The following is a 15762-nucleotide window of genomic DNA, read 5'->3' on the forward strand; positions in this document are numbered from 1 at the left end:
ACCACACTCTGCAGCACCTGAAAGCAGGTAAGTCAATCCAGGTGGTGGCAGTGGGTCTTGAAGGAACTAAAATGCTGCTCATTAGGGGGTTAAGAAACATTGTGAGTGTAATAGGCATGATCCCAGTGCAAGTTCTGTGAAACAAAGAAGAGGGAGAATTTATGTGGTAAATACAGCTCAGAATCCATTGCCTTGTGTAGTCCTGAGCTTCTGCTCTAGAGATTAGACCTCCTAGCTAAATGGAGGAAATAATAATGTACATTGGGAATAGCAACAGATTTTGTTACGGAATTGAAAACAAAAAAGAAAAAATGCCTTGATTTTAATTTTGTATGAATGAAACAGAGGCAGCATCAGACATTTTTACTATTAAGTGTTGGACTGGTTTTATTTTACTCTGTATAATGAAACTTAAGCTGGTTTTCAGGTTTTGATTTTTAATATTTATCCTGTTTGCTTTTTAGGTATTTCATATTAGATTTCCTTAATATTAGGTATTTCTTTTGAAAGACGGCTTCTATTAAGTTCCTTCCAAATGAAATCCAGCAGAAGGATATGCTCTGAGACACAGCGGAATTGAAGGATATGGTAATCAGTCATCAAAATTGAATTTCCCCTTTATCTGGCCTTGCTGCATTCAGTGAATAAAAGAATTCAGCCTTATGGCACAAATCCACAGGCGAGAGTTTTACGTAAAAAATCCACCTCATTTTGGCAAAACCCTAAATTTCAAAATTAGAATTGATTAATTTGAAGGGTGCTTCTACAGGATGGAGACTGAAGACTTGATTTCAGAGCACTGAAATTAGAACTCTTTGCCATTAGCTTCAGTGCAGAACTGAGTCTGTAATGAAAACAACTCTTCACCATCACATCTCCCTTAACACCTTTTGGTACCAGATAGTGCTTTACACTGAGTGTCTCAAATGACCAAAGGCAGAACTCATTTATATATAAATCTCTTAAAACTACGATCAGTGGGCCAGGGAACCAGAACATCAAGGGAGAAGCCAATACAGAAAATAATGAAGTTCTGGTTTTCTTTTTCTCTAAAGTTACATTCTGCCTAACAATCAAGTATTACCACGAAACCAGAATGAAAAATGTTTCTTCTCTCTTCTGCATTAAGCTTTCCACGAAGTCTTTAGTCAAAAAGACTCATGCCTAAACCTCATTGTTGGACCTCCATCTAAAACCTAGCACCAGTTCCCTCCAGAGATCACCTCTGAAAGAGGGAAAGGTGTAATCCATCACAGCTCAGCTTGACTTTATCTGCAGAGCAGCCAAAAGTGTGTGCTGGGTGGGATTTTTCACCATCAACACTCAGGTTGAGCCAAGAAATGTTTCCAAAGGCTGACGCTTGAACTGCTGGGCAAGGACCAGCACTGATTAAAACCTGGTCACTCTGTTCCCAATTCTGCCACTGACATTACATAAATTGGGGCAAGTCATCTCCCATGGGTGTCCAAGCCAAACTAGCGCTTGTAAGATCCTTGTGACTGGCTTATACAGGAACAAATACTATGCATCCCTGATTACAGCCGAGTCAAACAAACAAAGCGAATCAGCGCAAGTTCTTTGGGACCTCCTGAAACATTCGATATAAGCTGTTACTCTATTAGGTCTGTTTTCACATGTATGAATGCTGAGAAAAGGAACTGGAACAGAGTAATGATGTTGCACACAAACTTTTGGAGCACTCAGTGTTCTCAGAAGTGTAAATAACACCATGAAACACCACATGGGATATGTAAGCTGCTTTAATAATAACAATAATAAATTTAAGTGGCAAAAAGCCACTCTGCTTTGTAAACCGATTTTACTGAATCACAGTCCCTCTATTGTTTTCCTCATTTAACATGAATACATCCTGCAATTTGTATGTGAAAGATTTACGTAGATACGTTCTGGACCTCTCTCACTGACTTCACTGGTCAGAAAAATATTAAACATGCGGAAACAGCACCGTATTTTCCGTAGGTCTTTCTCATTACATCTCTTTTGCTGCTAAGCTAAATTGTCTCTGAGTAAGCCAAGTCTACAGAAGTTTTGCTCCTTGTCCTGTGTTCTGAGATGTAGCAAGGCCTGCGGAAATGTCTGATAAAACCTCACATTTAGTAAGTAATTCAGAAGGCTTCTTAAGCAATAGCTGCAGTTGCTTCTTCAGACTAGCGAGAGCTTCTCATGCATTAATGCACTTAGGTTTTGTGAGGAGCTCAGAGGAGAGTGTATCCTTCTCCTGATACACTTAGTTGAGCCTGGTCTCTGCACCACTGATATTGTTCAGCAACTGCGTGCACAAATAATTTAAAAACCCACAAGTAATCAGGCTGTTTTTATCAGAAACAAGTAATAAATCTTATCATAATAGTAAAAAAAAAAAAGACATGGCAATTTCTGATGTGTGACATTTTCATTGCTTGAGAATGAATCAGTGCAAAGTGAGGTAACCCAGGCACCCCATCACTTAGGGCTGAGGCGCATTAAACCAGGCGCCGCCGTTTGGAATCCCTCTCCATATCTTCAGTGGGAGATTCTCCATTGCACCCAAGAGGGGACACCATGTTTAGCAAAGGGTCTTCAGATGCCCCTCCAAACAGGGACAGCAACAAAGCCACACCATAGCCAGTAGCTCGTTCACCCTAGGAATAAAAAACAAACCCACACAACAATTCACACTTCAGATTGTAGAATCTGAATCTAGTTTTAGTTTACCACTCGCTCAACAAAAGCAGTGATGGTGCATGGCCACAGGCAGTACTCAGGGTCCCTGACAGGCCTGCTCAGCTTGTGCTTCTGCATCCTTACTGCTATTGGAGTCTGTGCTGCTCAGATTCAGTCAACACGTTGGTTGAGTCACGTGAGAACAGAGCTCCCAGTGACGCGAGGGTGGATTTATGCTAGCACAGCTCTGGGCTGGGAATGTTCCATGCAGCAGGAGCATGGATTTGCAGTACGAGCTAAGTAAGTCTGGTTGAAAAAAAAAGGAGGTGGGGGGAGTAAATTGGCTTGGTTTTTAGGAAAAAAAATATACACAAGTTCCATCAATGGGAGGAGGGGAAACCCCCAAGAGGAAACAAATGTTTTCTCTGCTGTAGGTCAGCAGGCAGGATGATCGACTCTGGTCAATTATCTTAAAAAACAAATATGGGTGTAAATAGAAGGGCAGGATTATTGCCACAACCAGAAAGCAGGCAAGTTGTTGACGTTTACAATGATATAGATGTTGCTGATCAAAGCAACCATTAGAATATTTTAAAATCAAAACGAAAAATATGAACAGATGAAGCGACCAAAACAAAGAAACTCCCAACACAGATGAAGAGTCAACACTTTTCAAAAGAACTCTTCACCCAATTCTCTTGAATTTGATGGCACGGAATTCAGAGTATCAGGAGGCCCGTGCAGTTTCCTTTATCTAGTTTGCCTGCTCAGGAAAGGATCAGAAGTCACAGGAACATACTCACTGCATGAACAGGGGCAGCAATGTCTATATGGACCCAGACCCCAGGCCAGTCGAAGCCAATGTGAGAAGCAATGAAGAGCCCAGCACAGGAGCTTGGAGTATTGTCTCGGTCCTGCAGAAATAATAAAAACACAGTTGGTCTTGCAAGAAAAGAGAATGTCAATGTTTTAATCTTACCTATTCTGTCCTACAGATCTAGTTCTAAAACACAGTCTTGCAAACCAGCTATGCTGTAAATCATGTGACTTAATCCCTGGTAGCAGCCTGTTCCTGTTCAATAATAGTTATTTTGCAAAGCTCCTTTCTGCAGTGTTTTTGAAACTTAACTCACAAACGCAGAAAAAGCAGCTGCAGCAATCCCCAAGGCCTCTGTCCTCAATTTCCTGGTTTCTGCATTCCCAGTTACAGCCTCTGCTGGTTATACATGAACTGAGGAATACCAGTCTTTACTTCTTAAACAATCTCCAATCAGGAATTTAGCATTCGTCTTAAGGCCATACTTAAAGACCAGCAGCCTGAAGATTAAACAAGCTACCCTGTTTAAAATTGACACGAAATATCAGTGTAATAACATACAGCCTGCAAAATCCCCAGGTAAAAGACCCTGAAGACCATTAATACACGGCCCATTTCTACGATTACATCCCACACGAAAAGCTTTCAGCCAGCTAACGACAGGCCAGCGTATTATCTAGAAAACACACATTTTTATGTAATAAATGAATTTAAAGGAAAAAAAAAAACTTACTGCCACAGAGTTCTTCATATCAGCTACAGCAGAGGTAAATTCACTGAAGTGGAGCTCAGGGCAATACACAAGAGGATGGACCAAGTCTCCACAGTTCCTGCCAGCTTTAACACAAGCCTTCTCCCACTCTTCGTTATTGGTAAGGACAGCAGCATGATACTTTCCTGTAGCAATTCCCTAGTGATAAATAAGACTATAATGAGGAAGGATTCACTTTGTGCAGGGTACAATAACTCTGTACTACTCCCTCTCAGCACTAACAGCTGCTTTCCATCTGACAAAACCACCAAGCAAAAAATGTGTCAAAACTATTCCACAAGAAGTTAGTGTTACGAATGTAGACAAAGACGTTGTAGCTACTCTGAATCTTTTAACATTTCTGTAAGTCCATTCTGCAGCAAAATAGTCTGCATTTGTCTGGCTTATTCAAACCACTGTTACACAAATATGTTTCTTTATAGTTACTGAGCAAGCAAACTACACATTACAGGGGATACCCCAGCAATGTGTGTTAATCACACAAATAGCCTGAATTTAACATCCTCATTCATTGGAAAAATTGTTTCCTTCCAAATATACAAAACACAGAAGCCACCACCACACCAGTGTTCCAGCAGGATAATGATGGGAAATTTTCAAAGGATTGATGTTTACACCAATGAATGCAACATCCATGCTTCTAAAATTTGCCACCATTTCTCCTCCTGATAGGAAGATCAATTCATTTGCTAGAACATCAAACCACAAGAATCACTCCTCATCAACATAACGTATAAAAGAGGAATAGATTTTAAACAGTAATAGCATCAAATTTGTACACTTGTATCATTCTGTGTATGACTTACAACATAAGCCATTTTATGGACAAGAAAATTCCTGATGACTATCATCAAATGAGTTCTGACTTGCAAACACTGAGTACTGGATCACTTACATCAGCTGCCAGCGTCATCAGGAAAATACAATGTTTTTTTAAGTATGCAAAAGCAAAAAAAATTGCATAAAGAACAAAATACCTCCTGCTTGAGTAATGCAGTTATAAACGTCACACACTCGTGGCATATGTCACATGCACAAAGGATTTCTGGGGTTGCTGCTGGCAACTCTCTCTTGCACAAGTTTAGGAACCCACCATCAAGCACAAGAGTTCACAACATCTACTTTCCCCCAAAGACTAGCAGGACAGAGGCAAGGCAGCATATAATGCACAGACAGCAGAAGGATGCACCCTGTCTGCTAGCAGTTCTGTATCAGTACCTGAGCTCCAGTAAGAGTGGCCATATCAAGAATGATATCAGCCCCAAGATCTTTGCATGCGTAAGCCACTCCATCAGCCAAAATCAGTCTACCTTCTGCATCAGTGTTATTGATTTCCACAGTTCTAGGAAGAAGAGAGGACATTTAATACAACAGTGCTTCAGGCTGGAAGTTAACTCATCTGTCTGGACTAGAATACTGGATGAAAAAGCAGACTCAAACTTAATGTGCTTTCCTACTTGGCTCCACAAGTCTGGAGGGCTGCTTATTCTCCAGCTGCAAGCATCCAGACAGAGCACACATGGAAAAGGGTTTTAAATAGCACTGTCCTCATGGTTGGGTCTATTTGTTGGGCCTGTATAATTCCTATCATGTTGAGCTGGGATTTTACAGATCATTGACAAAGAGGTATCATACTCTGCTTTAAACAAGAAGAGATACAGTGGTAGCCTGCCTCTGTGACCACACAGACTACAGATGGACACAGAAAAAACACCTAAACCTGAGTGCTTTAAGAAAACTTCAGCTCATGATATATGATATGCATTTTGATGTGTATTTACATACCCAACAGGAAACTCTAAGCACACTCACATTAACTCAATACCATGGCTGTCTAAAATACTATTATCACTATTTAGGGAAGCAGGTGAGGGACAGGTTCACAATCTGCATGGCACTCAGACAAACAGAAGCAAAGATGGCATTTCCTCTCAATGTTTCTTGAGAAGGGTAGACACAATCTTACTTTCCAGAGTAAAGAACATGAATGTCATCGGGTCTTGTTGCACGTGGTCCGACTGCGTTCTCGGCCAAACAAAAAACGGCATGAAGATTGTCTTTAAAACCCTGTAACAACCATAGGAAAGAAATGGCTTTTGATTCACATCAAGCTCATTTATTTGGACTGAAATCAATGAGGGATCTTGACTTCTTGACAGCAATGCCACTAATTACATATGTAATTGGGAAATCTATGAGGAACGTTTTGTATCTTGAAGCTGAGGCCATAAGCTATAGAAAGAAGGCAAGGAGGTAACATCTAATAGTGGGTTTAGAGTTCTCACTGAAGAGTGAATAAAAGCCTATATGCATGTGACAGACAAACGTGGCAGTGACCTAGAAAGCCTTTGACAATTAAGCAGTGATCAGTACAACCTTCTCTCAGTGGCAAGGTATCCAGACTAAAACATCTTTTACATGAAATGTGCAGGTGCAACCGGAGGGAGTTGTTTAGTCAAACCCGACTGCCTGGGAAGAGCATGTTCAGCTCTTTACAGCCAGTTCCAGTAAGATCTTTCTCTGAGCTCACCAGGAAACTGCCAGGCTCACCAAAACCAAACCCTAAATCACTGAAGTAACAGTACCCCTGGAGTGAAAACCAGCAGAATACATCTCCAGTGATGCAATGCTTCAGTAACCTGACTTTAACACAACTCTAACACTGACTCGCAACAGAGATCACAAACACATCCAACTGCATAACTCCACCTTTCATAGCCACCACAAAGGAAAGATCCAGCAATGGATGCTTTTAATGTGACAATTAAAAGGCTTGTGAGAGGGCCTATAATACAGCCAGTGAGGATGCTCGGGATTACTTTCCAAACTCTGTTTTTTCCATTGTTTTTGTCTCCAATAACAAAAAAGATAAAACTGGGGCCATTTGAGAAATAGAGCTCCTTGCCATAATTTCTGCCATGCTGGGGAAGAACCTATAGTAATAGTGGAAAATTCTGGAAATAATAAATACTAATATGCAGCCACTTGTGTGCTGTATCCTTTCCCTAAAAAAACAACCCCAGGTGAACAGATTCCATCTCTGAGAATTTTCTTGGAAAGTAATTTTGATAGTGGCAATCCTGGAATGTGGTGGAAACTCCATGTCTCAGTGGATCTCCCACCTGCACACAGTTTGCTGCCCTTCAGCATCCAACCTGCACCACAGGTCAGACACATACTACCAGGATCTATCCTCTCTCTTTCAAAGTAAAACCTGGCTAAAACTGGGACAGTTAGCCTTAAACTCATCAAATTTCTAGGGAAAACCAGGGTCAGTTTTACTGACTTGATATAAGTCCATAGCTAAAGAAAACTGGACTTGCTGAATCAGCTCATGTTGTGAAGTCTAAAGGGCAAATGCATCAACCAAAACCTCTCAAAAATAACAGGCAGCACCTAGAAACCAGTGGGCAAACAGCACTGTTGATGAGAGAACCTTCCATCTATGACCTTTTGCTCTTCCAAAACAGTCTGTGCAGCAAAAACCTTACTCTATTCACAATCTCTCACTGGACTCCTCCAAGTAGGAGACGTGGTTAATCTAGTGTCAAAAAAATGAAAACCTGCTTCCAGTGTGAGTTGTCTTTTCCTGAATCCCTTCTGTCTGTAGCTTTTCAAAAGCAGGATTCACAATGTTAACATGAGGATCAAGAAGGATTTTGAAAATTTTAGGTGAATGTTTTTCTCTTCTCCCTTGTGCTGGAAAGTTCACAATGGATAAAACGCATCTTTCTAGGAAAAAAACACTTGCTTCATTTTGCTGTCCAAAGCCTTTTTAAATCATGTTGTAAAACTGTTGAACAGAATATAGGCAGATATTTTCTGAAGATGGTTAACAACCTCTGCCCCTCTTCCTACTGAGCTTTCTATCCAACACGTTTCCAACTTCAGTCTCTGTGACAAAGCACAGCTAATGTAAACCTTTTCTAGAGTTATATTATTAAGATCATTAAAAAAAAGTCTTGAACCAGTAACATTGACAAATTCTTGCCACGGCTTATCTGAATATATTTTCTGCATGGATTTCATTAACAGGTCTTCTTACACGAGGTTGTAAAATTAAGCAGTGATATAATTCTTTTGTTTTTACATATAAAGGCATAGATTTCTTGTGAGGTGTGACAGTCTGTCATACTCAGGCTCAACTTGTCCAAACATATCACTGCCAGTTTGTTCACTGTTATAATAACTGCATATGAAATGACAGATCACTTACTGTGATTGTGAATGCAACTTCTCTCAGTGCAGATAATTGCACACAAAACTACTCTGGAAACAAGAACTGAATCACTAGAAGACATACCACATCCATGGCTTTCCCAGACCCTCCCAAAGCACTACCCAGGTTCTAGCTCTTGTCCCTTGCAAACACATGACCTAACTTTCTGAAGGACGTGGTTATGGAAAGCCATTTTGCCTAAGATGCAGCTCACAAATCTGTTTCCAATTTGAAGTCTCTGCAGATAACTGTGAAGTTTACAACCTTTCCACATCAAACATGCTGCTAGGGCCAAGGCACAGAGCTAAACTGTTGAGAAATGGGAATTTGGCACTGATCATCCCCTGGACAAAGCTTCCATCAGATCTATGCATTAATCTGCAGCAGTAAATGTTCTTTGAACTTTGGATACTCCTTGGAGGCAATAGCTGCTCTGTCAGCAAGACTCAGTTGCTGGATTTGTGGAGAGGGCAGAGTTTTTTTGGCAGCAGCCACTTCTTTTCCCCAGCTCATGTTGTTAAAGCACAACATGCTTTTTTTTTTTTAAATCCTTCATATTTCAATACCTGGCCTCTTCTCAGCTCCCATACTACTTTCTGACCACAGAAGCAAACCAACAAGCAGCTCCCGATGAGACAAGAGCTGCTACTTCCCCAGCAGGTTAACATCAGAACTGGCACAGGATGTGGAATATGGGCAGACTTTATATCCCAGAGTCACTCATCCCATTCTTCGCTAAGGTGATGACAGCTGCCCCAAATCCCACAGTTTAAACAAAATCAGCACTGAATAACTCAAGTATAAATCTGATTCAAGGAACTAGAAACCACTGAGTCCACAGAACAAACCCTGACATTTAAGAAAGACTCTTAAAAAAAACCACAACTGCACTCAAGGAATTTCTCACAATTCTCAAGATCCCAGTAAAGATCTGAAGTATTTTCCTGAAAGAGGGGCTCAAGATCACTAAAAGCAGTGGCAGGTCAGAACTCCAGGATTGGACGAGCCGCCATATCCAGGAATATATCCAAAAGCCAGACTGCTCCCTGGCAATGCCGGGATAGCATGATATCAATTAACACATTTTACTTACTTGCTTTACAGTGGCTTTGAAGGCACCCAAAATAGCAGCTGCTCCACCACAGTCTCGTTTCATTCCAGGCATAGTAGTCTGTTTAAAGACAACCATAGGTCTATATTTATTTTATTCTTTAGAAGAAAATTTCATAGCAATGCCTGCTAAAAACTAGTGTTTCTGATGCTTCTGTACCTCTGGCCTTGACACTGCTCAGCTGTAACAGAAACACAGACATGTGTATCTGCTTATTGTTGGCTTTTGCCTTAGAACTGGAAAATACTAAACCTCTGCTGCTAATTTGTTAGAAAAGAAAAAGGTTGTTTACAATATTCACACTGAGGCCAACAAAAATGTGTTTTGGATCCACGTCCAAAATCAGAAATTAAAAAAATCTTTGCTTCTAGCTTTCTCCTAGCAGTGGGCAAAATATCAAGTAGGAATTTAACTGCTCTGTAACGTGTTCCTTGAATCCTATTTGGTCTTGGACTAATCCCTGATAGTTTGTGTCCATACAGATGACAGTAGATCAAGTGTTTACCCAAATAAACATACCTTGGTTTCCTACAGACATTAACTGAATCATTTCCATCAGAAAACAACACCACAAGCAAAGGCAGGAGAAGAACAAGTGTTTATGTACCTTTCCCTTAATGCTGAGTCCTCCAGTGTCATACACAATACCTTTGCCCACCCATGCAATGGTCTGTGTAGCACCATCTGGAGTGTGACTGAGAACTGCCAGGGCTGGAGGATGCAGAGCTGCCTTGCCAACTCCATAGATACCTGGAAAACATGGAATTAAACCACTTGTGGGTAAGAAAAACGGTGGGGAGCAATCTGTGCCTATTTTCTTGGAATAATACGGTCAACAGTATTCCAGAATAGCTTCAGAAATGTACAAATAAAACATTACAATGGAGATGGCGAAACATTCCAATTAACTGCTAGGAAACAAAGCTGAATTTTCAACAAGATATACCTCCAAAGCCTCTTTCCTTCAGCTCCTCATCTCGAATAATGGCAGGAGTAATCCCAAGATCCTTGCCAACTTTTTTGATTTCCTTATCATTAAAAGAAAAAGGATATTGTCAGTCAGTTATCAGAAGGACCCATTTGTGTCTTTCCATACGTATAGGTACCCACTTAAGGGTTTTGTGTGATTTTTGCATGCATACACGTACAAACATTCACAATTTTGGGAGTGCTGCTGGTTTTCTAGTGGCCTAATTCCACTGAGACATCCTTGATTTACTATGGCATGAAACAGAAATTTGACCTTTAAGCTCCGCCAGTAAAAGAAATCTTCAGAGGTAAAGGCCAGCTGTTCACTCTATCGGATCATGATGCCATAGGACAGGAATATTTTCCAGATCTTCATGATAAAACTCATTTGGAAACATATCAACTTCTGTCCTATAATTTCAGAAACTTTTATCACCATCAGGCTTAAGACAACACTAGCACTGGCAAAGAAGCCAGCGTCATGACTGAATCAAGAACTCGTGTCTTCTGACTCTTAGCGCCTTAATCCAAGCTGTACTCTCAGCCTCCTTCCAACTTAGCAAAGTTCTATGAAATATTAAAGGCCAAAGAAATAGCCTCTGCATCCTTGGACATGTTCTTTGATGTGCTTCCCACTGCTGACATACAGGTTTTGCTAAGAGATAACAACACTAATTCTTGATTACTGCAGTCTAGACTTACAATTAGTAACTCTTACTCATCAGGTGTTATTACCTACCTCCAGAAAATTATCTGTGTTCATCTCATTGCATGGGGTGTCCACAATTCGAGCAGCCAGCCTGACTCCTTCTGTAGCACTTGCCAGACACTACGGAAAGAAGTGAGGACACGTGAGAACTAGCCTTGGTTTGGCTCGTTTTCTGCATAGCTTTGCATTTAGACCTACGCCGTGTACACTAGATGTGTGGCTCCTCTGGAGCACATTAAGGCTTAACTGCAACCAATCATAGGCAGCTGTATGGTATTAAACAATGTCAACCATGCTAACCATTATTTTTTGTATGTGTTAAGATTAAGTTATATTCCCCTGTGCTGTAATTTCTAAGCAACTGTATTCTTTCCCACAGCGAAATGATACTGAAAAATTAGTAGCTTTCTCCATCATCAAAGGGAGACCAAGAAAGCAATGTGAGGTGGAGAAAATAAAGATAAGAGGAAGACAATTCAGGAAGTCACAATGATCTTGTAGGCTGCTCAGGTTGGAAACCTGCAGAGATTATGTAATCTACAACATGGGAAACCACAGTTTACACACAGCAGGCAGAGCGGCTGAGTGCAATAAAGATTACTACCAGAAGACACTGTATATGGCAGACCCTTGGGGAATGTGTAAAACATGCGTTCATCTCATCTGCTTCTCATTCCTGTCAAAATGGACTGACCCTCACTGGGACTGAGTAAAAACTTATCTAGGCAAGAGTGGACAGAACTGTAACAGTTGACAGTGAGCAGGCCGAGGCCATTTCCTTAAAGAAGGAGCCTCCTGGCAAAAAAGTACAACGAGGGCACCAGACACTAAGCTTCAACTTTTAACTCCTGTCAACCAACCACCTGAAACAAGACTAGGTGGTAGGAAACTTTGGTTAAGCTTTCCAGTAGCCATACTACACTGAAGACCACACACAGTGGATGGGAGAGTCAAGATAGCTTTTGAAGGAATCTGACGTGTTGGGTAGTCATTTGTGCTGATGTATCTGAAGTTTGGCTTGGCCAGACTGGCCTAAGGACTCTGTACACTGTCTCCCAGCAGACTCAGAAACTGGATTGCTTTGGAATGGTGCCCGATTCCCTACAATTACTTTTGATTGCTTTACTTCCCCTGAAGGCATAAGGGCCTCCTTGGGACGCAAGCTAGCTTTGGAGAGGAGTGACTCACCACTAGGGCCATGCAGGTAAACGGAGGTGCTCCATCCCAAAAGCCAAGTCTGAGGGAAACAATATGACTTACAGAAATAAGCTGTGCCTGCGTCTGGTTTCCAGGGTACTCAAGAGAACATGGATAATGACAGCTTTTATAAGTGCCCTGTAAAACTATGACAATCCTCATCGTAAAATATCCTGGACAATGCAGTAGGTACAAAATATACCAACACGCTGAGGGAGAGGTTTAGCTAAAAAAATCCTACCACATGCTTCTTCCATGCTGTACATCAGCTGTCGGGTCCTGGTTGAATTTTAAGGGTGAAAGCTTAGCTTGAAGGAAGCCAGTAACAGTTTAGGCATTAACATCAAGGGCAAGAACAGGAGGTAGAAGTAATTTCAGCTTTGTTTTTTAAATTATAAATAATCCAAGTGGTCTGGAATCTACCTATCTAAAGGAACTACTTTTGACACCAGTTATGGTTTTTCTGATTTGAAGCATGGAAAAATTGAGTGACCAACAGTTGTACTCATAGCACCTCTGTCTTTGTCACCTTCTTGAAAACTGCCTGGCATCATTTGCTGTGGCCAAATCAGTTCACAGAGTAAGGACAAAGGATGGAGGAAAAGATACTGAAAGGAAAAACAAAACCCCAAAGCTGCAATTCTGTGAATTTCAGATGCAGCAAAACTCTATCCTTTGCCAAATCCATTGCCAAAATTTTTAAGGAATTTGTATAACCTCACTGACTGATCAGCTAAGTGAATGTCCATCATTACTGAAACACAGAACATGGAGCACTGAACAGGAGGTTGCCCAACAGCTTAAGTGCAAACCTTGGAATAGCTTTTAAGTCAGGATCTTGTAGAGGAATGACTTGACATACTAAAAGTTACTTGCTGTGGAGTTTCCTCTTTGTAATAGTCAGGTGCAAGGGAAACAGTCTTTGCTTATCTGCTATTGAAACATGAATTAAATTACTTAACTGCTATGTATAGCTCATCTCCAAGCCATATAATTTCTTAGGGTCTTGTTTCTTGATACAGCTCTGCTTGAAAAACTCAGCCAAAGTTATATTAGATAGAAATAGCAAAGGCCATATGTGATTCCATAACAAGCAATTTTTAGTGACTTCACTGTAATATTCACCTGTACAGCCACAAACAAATTTTGCCCAGGTAAAAGAAAGTGAGAAGCCCACACACCAAAAGCAATGCAACATTAAAAGCTAAAAATACTCTATTCGCATCTATGATAAACGTGACAAGGGAGACATTTTCTTGATGCTATTTGTTTGGTGCTTTCCACCCCTGAAATCTAAATTTTGAGTAACATCCTCAGCCTTTTCTGCAGCAACATGTTCAATATTTCTACTCACAGGTGCTGTGAGCTGATCAATTTCAAGGAAATTTGATCTAGGATAATTTATTACTTTACATAAAACACTTATTTGCGTGCAGCTCGAGACAGATGCATTTGTGCATGCAATAAACTGAAGAAAAACAAACAGAAGATATTTCAATGAATAATGGGGAAAAAACCCCAGAAGATGATGGAACCCCCCAAAATCTTACTTTAAGTGTTGCCACTTCTATTGGTCCATTGTTTTGTCCAACCAAGAAAAACTCTACTGTTACAGTTTTCTTCTCTGTGCGTCTCGACGCACTGGACCGATGTGTGAACAACGGGAATGCCCTGGCCAAGGCACAAGCGGAAGCGAAGACTTCAGACCGTTCACAGACCATCTGAAACACAAGCCAGAATTCAAACACGTCAGACAGCACCAGGGATGTGGAAGACTCCATTCAAAAGGAAGAGAGGGAATAAAAAACGGGTGGGTGGGAAATAACTCATGTCTGAATCAAGACATATGTTATGCTTTGCATGGATGGAGTGGCAGCACCACCAGTACCACATCGAACTGATTCTGCTCATTTCCCATACGGAATTACACTGCTGGACTTGACTGCGCAGGAATTAGTACATCCTCGTAAGAGAGCTGGACTGCTTTAATCACACTAGTGTAATTAACACAGGTTAATTGCACAGATCAAGATAACAAAAACCAGCCTGGGAACAACCAATATGCATTCATAAAACAAACGAAACAGAGAGAAATTACACGAGAATGTGGCTAAGATTAACCCAAAAGCTTTTAAACATGTAGAACATTTTCCAGAAGCTCATTACAGAAATTACCAATGGGAAGCAGTTATAGCTAAATATTTTTGAAGTTAACTATAAAGGATAAAAATTACTAAGTAGAGTTATTACTCTTGCAAATAAGTTTTCCAAGTGAAAGGACTGATTAGATTTTGTTACTGACACTGACTTCTCTAACAACCTATGGAATCTGAATTAATCTGGGGAAACCATAGAAAAAAAAACCAAATTCATCGGGCTCACAGGGAAGATGACCAAAGCAGCCCAAGAGCTTGTCCTGCAAACAACTTACACCGGAGCATTAGTTTGCATTAAGACTTTTAAAACTCACTGAATAATACAAAAAGGCACCATAAATGGGTTATACAGTATGGACACGGCACCCTGCACACAGGCTATGTCAATCTTCTAAAGCACATGCTAATGTCATAAATCCTAGTTTGAAAACAGCCACTACTGGTTCCCTTTGCGTGGCCATTTCTAGTTGAAAACATCACATACACATCCAGCCTTAATTCCCTCCACATCCAGCCTTAATTCCCTCCAACTGCTTGAGCATGCATAAGCTGTTATAGTTAGCTCTTGTTTACGTGTCAGTGCAAAACCACTTATAAATGTCAGTATAATTATATCTGTAAAACTTGCCCACCTCCAGTCTCCTTGGAGACAGCTTAAAATCATGAGAAGTCGAGAAAATACTTGACTAGACATTTCACTGGAAGCATTTTCAAACAGCCACTTACAACAATACATCTGTTGACACCTCCTGGAAGGCAATTTCTAACCAGGCGGGTGATGAACTGAGCCGCAGATGGGCTGTTGTGCCGGCTGACCCTGGAAGGCAAAGCGGCCACAGTGGCGTAATTCAGGTAGAGAGGACAGCTGTCAGTGGGGTTTGGATTCAGAGTGCTTAAAGCGGATTGCCATATCTGGGGAGAAAAAAAAAGGAGTTTAAAGACAAAGAATTGCATCAGACTTTTCTTCCCATCTCATTCTCACTAGATTCCGGCACTCTTTACAGGATTTTAAGAGTTGGAAACAAAGAAATTGTGTGCATGCTTTTAAATGCAGTAACCTCTTGAGTGAAAAGAAACAGGAAATACGACAAACCTGTTTATTAACCAGAAAATACAAACGCACTTACCATTACAAGCGTCTCTTACAA

At 40.7% G+C, this 15762-nt stretch overlaps 1 protein-coding gene across 1 annotated transcript; it reads right to left on the reverse strand.

Annotated features, from left to right (window-relative positions):
* Positions 1-2057: 2057 nt before the first annotated feature.
* NPEPL1 (aminopeptidase-like 1) lies at positions 2058-15526 on the reverse strand (the record flags this gene model as incomplete). The annotated part of the gene is made up of 11 exons (XM_010019703.1): positions 2058-2642; positions 3468-3578; positions 4215-4391; positions 5472-5595; positions 6220-6320; positions 9566-9643; positions 10191-10333; positions 10530-10611; positions 11292-11381; positions 14009-14179; positions 15341-15526. Coding segments are annotated over 11 exons (1422 nt in total), but the record flags the coding sequence as incomplete, so codon positions are not given.
* Positions 15527-15762: the final 236 nt, after the last annotated feature.

This window comes from Nestor notabilis, unplaced genomic scaffold (genome assembly GCF_000696875.1).
Source record: "Nestor notabilis isolate BGI_N333 unplaced genomic scaffold, ASM69687v1 scaffold27638, whole genome shotgun sequence".
NCBI classification, from domain to species: domain Eukaryota; kingdom Metazoa; phylum Chordata; class Aves; order Psittaciformes; family Psittacidae; genus Nestor; species Nestor notabilis.